This window comes from Mesoplodon bidens, assembly GCF_964165515.1.
Source record: "Mesoplodon bidens genome assembly, chromosome: 3".
NCBI lineage: Eukaryota > Metazoa > Chordata > Mammalia > Artiodactyla > Ziphiidae > Mesoplodon > Mesoplodon bidens.
In genome coordinates this window covers 47,194,309-47,206,870 of record NC_138178.1, presented here as the reverse complement: position 1 = coordinate 47,206,870, position 12,562 = coordinate 47,194,309, and the positions used below count along the sequence as shown (strand labels likewise).

The 12,562-nt window shown below is 36.8% G+C and overlaps 1 protein-coding gene across 3 annotated transcripts in view; it reads right to left on the bottom strand.

Moving 5' to 3' along the window:
* TCF12 (transcription factor 12) overlaps positions 1 to 12,562 on the bottom strand; it is a 389,492-nt gene that overhangs the window by 226,667 nt on the left and 150,263 nt on the right. For all 3 annotated transcript variants that reach the window (XM_081227388.1, XM_081227387.1, XM_081227389.1), the window contains one exon: positions 7,253 to 7,326. In XM_081227388.1, the coding sequence (XP_081083514.1) occupies positions 7,253 to 7,326 (74 nt within the window). Of the gene's footprint in view, positions 1 to 7,252; positions 7,327 to 12,562 lie in introns of those variants that run through there.

Sequence of the window (12,562 nt, the reverse complement as noted above, 5' to 3'; positions counted from 1 at the left end):
AAGAGTTGTCTTCCTTTCAACCTTATTCACACAAATATTGTTTGTCCTACAATATTCTGCTCAAACTCTTCCTATTCTATTAAGTCTTTCCTGACCACTCAAAGTAATTTCTCCCTCTCCTGTAATCTCATGGTAATCAGTGAAACTACTTTGGTAATTAATTATTTGTTGCCTAATTAGAGTTTCTCACTGCTGCCTTAAAAGAGTTAAAGTTTTACAGTTTATTTAAAATAAAGATGACTTGGTAAGTATAACTTGTATTTCCAACCATATTTCCTGAACTCTAAGATACACATTTATTCACTTGACATTTCAGAAACTGAGTGCATCTACAAATCTCAGCAGGGTAAAACTAGGGAACCACAGTAAGAGCAAGTTCCTTAAAAGCAGGCAGACAATACTGTCATCCTTACTTAGAAGGGTAGCTCTCTTGCCACTGTGCTCCGCTGGGAGAAGAAAACAACACGTTCTCTCTGCTCCTAGGTACTCCCAAGGCCTCTCCTGTCAAATGTAAATGAACTAGAAACCAGGTTCTCTCAAAACTCCACCCAGTATAACCCTTCCTGGGGTCAGAATGACCTCCGTTTGTTTTGCATAGATAACATGTGAAGGGAATTAAGCCCCTATTATGCCATCTCCAACTTGCTACCCATCAAACTTCAGAGTGGTTATTAGCCAAACTCTTCCATATATATGAAGGAACAGATATTGAATACTTGCTAAGAATGGAGAGAGCACTAAGCAAAATTAAAGATCCCTTTAGCCACATCTGGCAGAAATGGTCCAGAGTTGTTAGAGAAGTAACATTAAATGAATACAGATAACCTTACGCACTCATTTTAGTGTCCATAGAATCTGAAAGCTCTGTGTTTACTCTAGTTGAATTTTTATTTATTTTTGTTTCCTTTAACCCAAGTACCTAATCTATGGCTTTGTGTATGACTCTCAGAAGTCTAGAACAAATTCTGAATCCTTGTACCCTAATATTTTCATTTTTCTACCTGATCTGGTCTGTCAGGCTGCCATCCACATGTATTCCTGACAGCTGATCTGAGAAATGACCACTGCTGGTGCTTTTTAAATAAACTGAACCCTCATATCGCTTCACTGCAACAGGTAGCACAAGTCACACAGTATGTTTACAATGAAAGACCTCAAAACATATCAACTATTTATCCCTTAACAGAAAGTCCCTGAGACTATTTTATGCTGAGTCATACACAGCCGCTAAGCTAAGTATTTTAAAGCCAACTCATCACCACATAACTGGTTTTCCCCTTCTCCACTAATAGGCCTAAGTCCGGAACTTCAGTAAGGTAGTTATTATTAGTATCCACCACCTCCGGCCCCCACAACCAGTGCAAAAGGGAAAAGAAAAAAAATGTTTGAGGCAAAGAGAAGCAACGTGCCTAGAGTCATACAGCTAAGAAATAGGAGTGCCAGAAACAGCACAGGCATCTTGATTTCAACATTCAAGCTCTTAAATTCTGCACTATTCTGCCTCACAAAACACTATACTTGCCAGGCAAATTTTTTAAAAAATCAAATAATGTCCAATGCCCTCTTTATCAATTGCAGATCCTCTTTCTTTTTTCACCTTTGTCCTCTCTCTCCTCCCATTCCTTCAGTATATGGCAGAAAATTTAAGACAATTCTTTGAGTTGGGAAATTCTAAGGTAAGGGGGTTAAAAATACTAGCACAGAATTCAGAATATGTGAGTTCTAGGCCAGCGTCTGTCATTAACTAGGCAAACTTTCTGGCCAAATCTCATGTGTATTTTGTATCAACAGCACACATCTCAACCTAGCCAAATCTCATACTCTCTTAAGTTTCCTCCTCTACGAACTAAAAGGACTGGATATAAATAAAACACCTTCTAGTTTTGAAAATTCTTCTAGCTTTCAAAATTTGAATATTGAAAAATGGGGAGGGAAGGAAGAACACCACGAGCAAGATTGTTTCATTCTGCAAACCATATTATAAAGAGAAGCGGGGGCTTCCCATGTGGCGCAGTGGTTGAGGGGTCCACCTGCCGATGCAGGGGACACAGGTTCGTGCCCCGGTCCGGGAGGATCCCACATGCCGTGGAGCGGCTGGGCCCGTGAGCCATGGCCGCTGAGCCTGCACGCCCAGAGCCTGTGCTCTGCAACGGGAGAGGCCACAACAGTGAGAGGCCCGCGTATTGCAAAAAAAATAAAAATAAAAAATAAATAAAATAAAGAGAAGGGAAAACCACGGTAGAAATTTAGCAATTAGAAAAAATAAGCACTCAAACTCTACTCAATTGAATGCTGTTTCTTTTCCAAAAATAACTACCACAATGGGTTATATGTAACCTGAAAATACTTATATTAAACTGCCAACTCCTGGGCATTGATGGTACCTATAAATATAATTTCTATTAGTGGTTACCTACCAGTGAACTCATACCTTTTAAATTAAGGAATGCAAAACTCTGTATTGTAGGAAAGAGTATCAACAGAATGACTTCTCTTTCCTATGAGCCCTCTCATAACCCCTTGCCCAGGGTATAAACTGCAACGGTACTTCGGCACTGTGAGTTTGGCCTAGGTTGGGTAGCAGAGCTTAAAAGGGCAGGAAAACCAAGATGACATGGCCCCTTGGAATTTCCGTAAACTAAAATGATCAGAAAACGTTTTTGAAACAGAATTTGTACATGAGGAAATATAAGCATGAAAATACATAATAAAATATTAGATATTTGGAGAAAATAATAATGGTGGTAATAATAGTAACAGCAGCTTTCATTTATTGTATCAATAAATGAAATACTTCATAGCTATTATTATACTCCATCTTTACCAAAATCCTACAAAGTATCTGTAAGATTATCATAATTATAGAGATTAGAAACCTGAGGCACAAAGAGGTTATGTAATTTGTCCAAGGTCAAAGAGCACAACTCTTCAGAGGCTGTGATCTTAAATAAAATGCTTCACTAAGCAGTGTCATCAATCAGGGCAATAATTTGTAAGCACAGAAGAAAGTCCTATAACCATTAATTAATACCACCACCATCTACTTCAAGCTTCACCACCTTGTATCAATTTCGGTTCTTTCCCCTCCTTGAACTCCAAACACAATTAATCTAGTATATCTAATGATTCTTCCTCAATTTGATTATACTCAGCAAACACGTACAGAGCATTCATTATATCTAAAGCATTATAGAGACAAAAACTTTTATATCAAAGTTTCTCAGAAGACTTCTGCATTCCCAAGAAAGAAATTGAAGGGGAAAGGAAATCAATTTTATTTATGTCCTTTACAAATCTAAAAGAAGTAAAAGTATAGTATTAATAAGCATGACTGAATCAGAAAACAATTCTTATTCATTACACTTAAAATGCAGCACATTTACAAATGTATTCATTCATTTAAATTTGTTACAAATAAATCTAGTTGATAAATTCTGACATATATGATTAAAGCCAGCACTTATAGAATACTATGTACCAGACACTGATCTAAGCACTGCCCACTGTACATGTATCTCATTTAATTCTCACAACAACCTTGTAAAGTAATTATTATTATCCCCATTTCACAGATGAGTAAACTGAGGTACAGTAAGTTTAAGTAACTGGACAAGAAGCACATATGCAGTAAGTGGCAGAGCTGGGATTCATCCCAGGTAGTCTGGCCCCAGAGTACGTGCTCTTAATCATTGCCTTCTAAAGGGGGGGGGGGGTGGATCTGAAACTAGAATAAATCATTAACACTGTAGAAAATAAGAAAAATAATGATACAAAGGTCAAATATAGAAAACATTCATTTGTAGGAAAGAATAAAAAATAAGGGAAGGAGGGGACAAAGTCATTAATTAATTATACTCTGCCCATGTCTAAATTATCTGAGATTAATCGCTCCTTTCAGTCTTTGGTGTTTTAAATTCAATCACCACTTTCACAAATTTCTGAAAATAGAAGCGCTATTCAATCATGATGATGCTTTTATCTGTTCACGTGTGTGTTTTTGTTCTGCACAGGTGGGGAGTAGGTCAACGGTGCTGTGGGTAGTTCTGATAACCGGAAACTCAACCAACCACCTGTACGCTATGAGGCGACTTTTCTGGTGGATTTGGGAAAAACAGGGAAGACACACTAGAAAGAGCTCTGCTGTAGTGACTTTTCTTACTTCTGAAAATGGGCATAGGGTGAAACACTGAAAAGAAGTTTGTGGGCTCTTAGCCACACAATTCCAGTGGAACTCACTTATGCATAAAGGTTACTAGAGCAGAATGGTATCTTCATCAAAATTAAAGTCAGGACCTTTTAGGCAAAAAGTATAAAGAGAAAAAATTCTCCTTGAAAAGTTGTTAAATAAATATTGATCTCAACCTTCATGATTCTGTATAGCCAATCTTGTACACTAAAATGTATAGTAATACAGTATTAATAGAGTTCATATGCTAAATACTGCTTTACAGTACTGCAAAAAATTATTCTTTCTCCCTTATAGTTTTTTTTTTTTTTTTTTCCCGGAGCGGGGCATGAATCCGTGTCCCCTGCATCGGCAGGTGGACTCTCAACCACTGCGCCACCAGGAAGCCCCCCATTTTTCAGTTTTTAAATACCTTTTTATCACGACCTACCACAAAAAGTAAAATTAAAAATTTTTCTATCATTAATGTAAAATCAAATTATTTATTAAATGAGATTTTCCGTGATGGAAATGTGTTATTTATACATTATAGTAAAGTCTAAATAAATGTCATTCACATAATTTCTACAAAGGCATCTGCAATTTCATTAAAGCTTAAACTGACGTTAATTTTACTAACAATGTGTCAAAACTAGCTTTTAGTCAATATTATTATTTATTTCTAAATTAAAAAAACTAACCATATTAAAATACTAAGGAGAATGAAATACTTTGTTCAACTGAGATTCTTATTAACAAAATTATATCCATCTATACTTATGATTATGAAAAACATGGTCAAGATGGTGAAAGATATTTAATAATAAAACTCAAAAAGTTGACAATCTTCCTATAAAGGAGTGCTGAGGACAGCTTCAAAGATAACCATAGGGCTTCCCTGGTGGCGCAGTGGTTGAGAGTCCGCCTGCCGATGCAGGGGACACGGGTTCGTGCCCCTATCCCGGAAGATCCCACATGCCGCGCAGCGGCTGGGCCCGCGAGCCATGGCCGCGGAGCCTGTGTGTCCGGAGCCTGTGCTCCGCAACGGGAGAGGCCACAGCAGTGAGAGGCCCGCGTACAGCAAAAAAAAAAAAAAAGATAACCATAAATGTCTCTCCCTGATGAGAAGGGTTCAGGGGAGAAATAAATGGTTTGAAATTGTAAATAAAATATAACATCTTGACTAACACAGAATCATGACCAGGATAAAGGAAGAAAGTTATTGGAAGAGTAGATTTCACCGGGAACAAAAAGAAAGGAGGGCAGTAAATCACTGTTCTATCAGATCACTCAGGAGACAGGCAGGGAAAAAAATGTGTGTGAATAGTGTGTGCACGTGCGCGCGCGCGCGTGTGTGTGTGTGCATGTGTATGGCTGTATGGGATATCTTGAGATTAATCTGGATTTTTATAATAGAAAACTACTATAAAATCAATTTAACTTTTCACTGTACATAACATACACTGAGAAAACAAATTAAGAATAAAAAACTGTATTTCACATTTGACCTATAGATCAAATAGCAAAAAGAAAAGCAAGATTTGCTTTGAAGTCCATCTCTAAAGGTAAACTTAATTTCAGGAACATGAAATATATAAATGTTTGGATATATTATTATGGTCTCTTCTCCTAAAATCCTATCCAGTATTCAAGTAGAAAAACACTGAAAGCTTGAAAGGGAAGTAAGGTACAAAGGCACCATTTAATGTATATTAAGAAATAACATGTTATCACACAGTAACTCAAGGCTCTGAAAGAAAATAATCCAATATCAACTAGTATTGTCCTCTAATATATGAAATCCCTACTTCAAAATCGAAACAGGAAACCTATCTTTCCTATTCACAATATTATTCAAAAAATAAAAAAATTTTAAAGGTGGAAGGAAATTTGGGTATCAACGAGTTTACCCACAAGATAAAATATCACGTCCAAGATTAAGTAGCAAGTTCAAAGTAGTGTCAATAGTAGATCCTGTGATACCCAGGACAGTGCTGTTTATACTACAACTCAGCTTTCACAGCACTGATTTGAGAGAAGGAAACACTAAAACCCATGTTTAACAGTCTCTCTCTACAGTTTCCTGGATTCCACAGGACTATCCCAGCTCTTCTCCGAAGTATTTAAAATAAGTTAAACATATTTACAGCCAAATATAATAGCAAAACCACATATTTTAGTAAGTATTTTCACTCAGCATTTTTCAATGCAAAACAGTAACCCATATGGAGACTATGAATTCCAATCACATTATTCAGGTTTTCTTCCACCTAAACCAATTTGCTTCTAGAGTTAAGTGCCCATAAATTTTATGCTTGTCTATTCTCTCTTGGTTAATTCTGAGAGAAATAAATAGTTCATTATTCATTCAAAGTATGACCTTTTGGAAAAGGTAGCTCTTAACCTCATCAATTTACTGCAGAATCTGGGAGCACAGCATTTAATTTTATTGTCAATTCTTTGGTCTAATTTTCAGTCTCTCAGTCTCATTTTTTAAAGTTTTGGGGAATTTTTTTGTTCTTTTAATTTCTGGGAAAGGCCCTAAACTTTTAACCTTTCATTGTATAGCATGTTACCTTGGTCCTATTTTCTCTTAACTGTCAACCAAGAAATGTCATCTGTTGTATCTGTTTTGATATGCTTTCAAGAGACAGGGTTATAGAATCCCTGATACAAATCGCTGATGACTACTGTAGCAAGAACGTGAAAGGGGAGACTAGAAGCTGGTCATCTGAGAGCTCTCAAGGCAAATAAACAATACAAGAAGAAAAATGACTATGTTTAGAGATTACTTAGTGAGGCATTCCAAGCTCCTCCAACTTTAGTAAAGGGTATTACAAGTAGTTGAGGTGTAGAAATAACATCAAGAATATTTCTTTCATTGTAGGACATAAAATGAACTCCCATAGTATGACAGTTAAGGGAAAGAATTAAAGCTACTATGAAGGTACTGGGTATTCTAATATAGTCCCATAAAATACATTAATCTTCACTTCTCTTAGGAAATAGAACTCACATATGAAAGAACTTACTTATTCTGCCAAATTATCTTTACAATTTTAATCAAGGGTTGATGAGCAAACTTACTCTAGATGAGTCATAAGAGGGGCTTGGTTGACCACTTGTTCCCCAGGATGTCGTACCTCCTCGTTCATCCATACCTAAGGAGAGAAGAAAGTAAACAATATAAATCCAAGAGGATACAATGATGGGTTTTGTTTGGTATAGCAGATAATACAATTCAGTGAGTGGTATCTGCATTTGATTGGAACTGGCTGTGTATCAATCCCTGCCTCAGAAACCTGCAGAAATAAGTTACTTGGGAGTATCTTTATCACTGCTGTATACAATGCCCTACATACATTGCCAATGTAGGTCTTTGGAGATTTTTGAACAGAGCATAATCTAGGTCTCTCTACCTCTGTCTCCACCCACTGCTACTTCTAAGAGTAGATGAATGCCCCACCCCCAACTTTCTAAAGTTTAGTACTGAGTCCATGAATATACGAAGTGAATAAGGGTTAGAAAATGAAGCAAGTCAAACAAGTGCTCAAGTTAATAAAACTGGTTTCTATCAAAGCACTGAGTAGCTATTCTTAACTGAAGACATCAAACTAAATCAAACTATATCAAACCATATCAAATCAACATTAATTATATCAAAACTAATCAAAATGATGTGACAACTCATCCTAATAAAATCTCCTCCAAAATCTGATTCTAAATGAGTAGATCTACTCCTAAGAAAATTGCAAAGGAAGACTCAATGTGACAAGGATAAATTACCATTAACAACAAAACAATTCACTATCCTCCTTAATGTACCTTCTGAAGCTTTGGCTCCATTATTTTCACCTTCCAATCAATCCCCAGAAAAATCTGAAAGAGTTGGAGATCTCTCAATCCAGCCATTTCTCCCTTTTCTGTTTTGAAGACCAGCCTTTCTCATCCTTGACTCCTAACAGGGTACACTTTCCCAACCCCTTCTGAGATTCTTTCTATGATGAAATACAAATGGTTGACTTTTTTTGTTTCATTCTTGCATGAGAAAACTCTAGATGTTACAAAAACAACATTCTGTTAAGTTTAGAACCTCTTTTTATTCAAAAAAATTCCTTGAAGTCTTCTGTGATTTAGATGAGAAGTGGTCTGTACTAAGTTAAATGCTACAAATTCTCCAATAACTAGCCACGATTCCCAAGGCTTTTTCATAGGGACCGAATTGCCAATTGAAGGACTAGGTGACAAAAGCAAGGAAAGGAAGTCAGTACCCAAAGTAAAATACACTAATTACTAATTCAGTTAGTAGGACCCTAATTTATTCTTTTTATGAATCTGTACTTCCTATATCAAAAACAGTACAGAGAAAAGATGGGTACTATAAACAACACACTAGGCACAATTTCAAATGAATCAGAAGCTTTAAAAACACACAGATTATATGTAAAAACAAAACAAAACAAAAACCAAAAACAACAACGACAAAAAAGTGTTTTTGTTTTGTTCATTCTTGGAGAATTCTTATTAAAATTCTAGATTTAAGAAAGATTCTACAAGTCTGGGGAGTATCGTAAAAACACACTTTGTTACTAAATATTTCTCCAGTATCCAGTTACCTGTGGTCTATTTTCCAAGCATTTTCTTTGCAATCAACACTGTAGAATAGCAGATAGGATTCCAGTGAGACCCAATCCAAGACAAAGACTACTATCAATCTACAAAATCCATTAATATAAAGCTACTTACGAAGCTGCAAATAATTTTAGGAAAAGTTTTATTTAAAAAGATCATACTTTCCATTTGTAACTTTTTTTCTAAATGAGTTAATTTTTTAAAATCATGTATCCAAAGTAAAATGCAAAAGTAAATTGGCTCCTGAAAGCAGGGTCTCAAATATTTGCACACCCATGTTCATAGCAGCATTATTTACAATAGCCAAAATGTAGAAGTGACTTCAATGTCCATTGACAAATGAATGGATAAACAAAATGTGGTATATACCTACAAAAGAATATTATTCAGCTTCAAAAGGGAAAGAAATTCTTACACATGCTACAACCTGAGGACATTATGTTAAGTGAAGTAAGCTAATCACAAAAGGACAAATAGTATATGGTTCCACTTATATGAGGTACCTAGAGTAGACAAATCCATAAAAAGCAGAATGGTAGGCCGGAGGGTGGGAAGTAAACATAACTTTCATTGATTTAGAACATACAATGCAAACTTATTTTGATGATCCTATTTCTAATGAAAATAATTCATTTTATGACTCTGAATTGTCTTTTATCAAATAATTAATAAATATGGGGGCTATGTGTTATTTTAAATACATTTGTAAAAGAAAATATATGGGTGCCTGCTATAGAAAACATCTCAGACAAATTTTTAAGTGATAAATGAAATTCTGTGAAAACACATACTTAATTCTCATCAAGTGACACTAATTACTTCCACAACATGAAAGAAGAGCAAAGATTAATGAAATAAAATGGTTATTAATTAAGCCACCAACTAAAGAGTACTACATACCAACGATACAAGACATGTAGAGGGCTCAAAGGATGCTATAGTATAAGAAGGATCTGGCTAGGGTTTAAACTCAGAGCTCTACAGCTTTATTGTTAATGTATCTAGACTCTGAGCAGAAGATCGTGGCTGGCACTGACAAAGGCAAGAGTCATCCTTTAGCATCAACAACTCCTTTCTGCTCAACACAATGGCTGTACAAACATAGAAATATGACAGGAGTAATAAACTTTCCAAAGCTTCAGCCACAAGACCAAGGTAACCAGGAAAAACAGAAATTACACACAGAAAATAAACAATACAGAAATTATACAAATTGATCAAAATCTGAAAAACTATTTATCAACAAGAAAATATACCACAGTTGCAATACAGTAATTAGGAGGAAAACATTTCTATTAAGATATGTCTGAATCACCACTGCCATATATTTTTCTTTCCTTCCTATTTCTAGTCTACACATGCCAAGTCAACAATTTTTGAGATGCTAGTGCCTCAACTTACAGATTAAAAATGGTAGATGTAACAGAAAGTTTAGGAATAATTAAGTAGTAGGAACACTTTTGAGTCTTGCTTAACTTTCTAATTAATCTATTTCTCTGCAACAAAATTAAAAGGATTAACCAATAATTTAACTAATATAGAGATTTAAATGATAATTTTTTAATCTTTTATATACAGAATCTCTTAAGTACCTGCTTTTCTGAATGGAACCAATTAAAATCCAATACATATTTTGATTCCATGTGCCTCATTTTAAAAGGCTTAATATTATTTAACATTTTTCAGTAAAGAACAAACATTAAATTTTAGACCGTATATCTAAAAACACTGGTTTGGGGCCTCCCTGGTGGCGCAGTGGTTGAGAGTCCGCCTGCCGATGCAGGGGATACGGGTTCGTGCCCCGGTCTGGGAGGATCCCATATGCCGCGGAGCGGCTGGGCCCGTGAGCCATGGCCGCTGGGCCTGCGCGTCCGGAGCCTGTGCTCCGCAGCGGGAGAGGCCGCAGCAGTGAGAGGCCCGCATACCGCACAAAGAAAAAAAAAAACAAAAAAACAAAAAAACACTGGTTTGTGAATTCAGTGGAACAATCTGCTTCCTTCTCTTGTGAAACATTTAATAGGAAAAGTAACTGAAAGCAAATCATAAATTACTACACATACAGGCACTTCCCTAAGAGGCTGGGAGCCTGAAGAAGGAATACAAGGTGTAACCAAGTTTTTGAGATGTCAGAGAGCAAGACTCTTGGAGGAGCAAGTAAACTTAGCCAAGTAAAACATCTAGCATTACTTTCTTTCCTATGAAGGACTCAGGTACTACTTTGCCTGCCTCCTCTCTACTGCCACCATCTTTTTTGACTGAAAGTGCTCTCTTTCTTGAATTGATATAAAATTATCTCACAGCTTCTATCCTACTACTTCTTTCATTTTCCTAGCACAAAATTCCTGAGACTTCTCTAGGTTTTTAGCCATTAGCAAAAACTGGAAACATTTTTTGGGGGTAGTGACTTTTCTATACCCTATACACCTGTTCCACACTGCCCCCCGCCAATCTGGGCCCCCAGGGGCTCAAAAACAGTACAGGGTTTGTGTACATGACACATTATTCAAGCTTTGGTGAGGCTCAGACAAGACCTACCTGGAGGTAAAAGGGGTGAATGAGGAGTAAAGCTGCTGACCAGCTCCTTCTCTCCCACCTGCTACCACCAGCCCTATCACCAAAGACTCTGTCACCCTAGACTACAAGGAGGGTGAAGGGAGAAACACGTCTGGAATTGGAAAATATTTCAGGTACTGGTGGGGAGTCTAGAGAGCAGAGAAGTAATGAAAGGGAAAGCCGGGTGGGGGATACACAAAATCAAGAGAAGAGTAGTTAGGATATCCCTGCAGCAAAGCTATAAGAAAAACAAGTCAGGGCTTCCCTGGTAGTGCAGTGGTTGAGAATCCTCTTGCCAATGCAGGGGACACAGGTTCGAGCCCTGGTCCGGTAAGATCACACATGCTGCAGAGCAACTAAGCCCGTGCGCCACAACTACTGAGCCTGCACTCTAGAGACCGAGAGCCACAACTACTAAGCCCGCAAGCCACAACTACTGAAGCCCATGCGCCTACAGCCCGCACACAGCAAGAGAACCCACTACAATGAGAAGCCCGTGCACTGCAACAAAGAGCAGCCCCCACTTGCCACAACTAGAGAAACCCTGTGCACAGCAACGAGGACCCAATACAGCCAAAAATAAATTAAAAAAAAAAAAAAGCTTTTCAGAAAAACAAGTCAATACAGCCACTTTGCTTTGTATTATGCCCGAGAGTTATTCCTTGTGAAAAAGGGACATATATAAAGCTGGGAGGAAGAGCACAGCGGATTGTATACCTCTCTTTCTCTCTGTCTCTTTCTCTCTTTCATACACACACACAGCTTTTGGTAGCAGTGAAATCAAGTTTTTATTCTAGCAAATAAAATGTACTTCAAAAATATCAAATCCCAACACTGTTATAAATAAGGAAAAGATAATATACTTTGCAGGATTGCCATCTGCTATAGGATGATTCAATAGATGATTTGATAAAAGAAATCTGATTGGAGATAGCTATGTCAGATAACCAAAGCTATGGATGTGTCTCTTCAGTAGTTTCTTCACTCAATTTTATTTGTCGGGTAATGATATTTCTTTAGATCAGACTCAAAGGCTGCAATCAATTGTAAAACAATATACACCTAAAAACCCACCACCACCATTTTTTATTATATTTCTCAAATTTTAGATACTTATGAAATAAATCTACCGATTTGTTTTTCCAGAAATTCACTGTGAAACAGAATCAATTAGAATATAAAAGCAAATCCTTTGTTTTTATGCTACATATT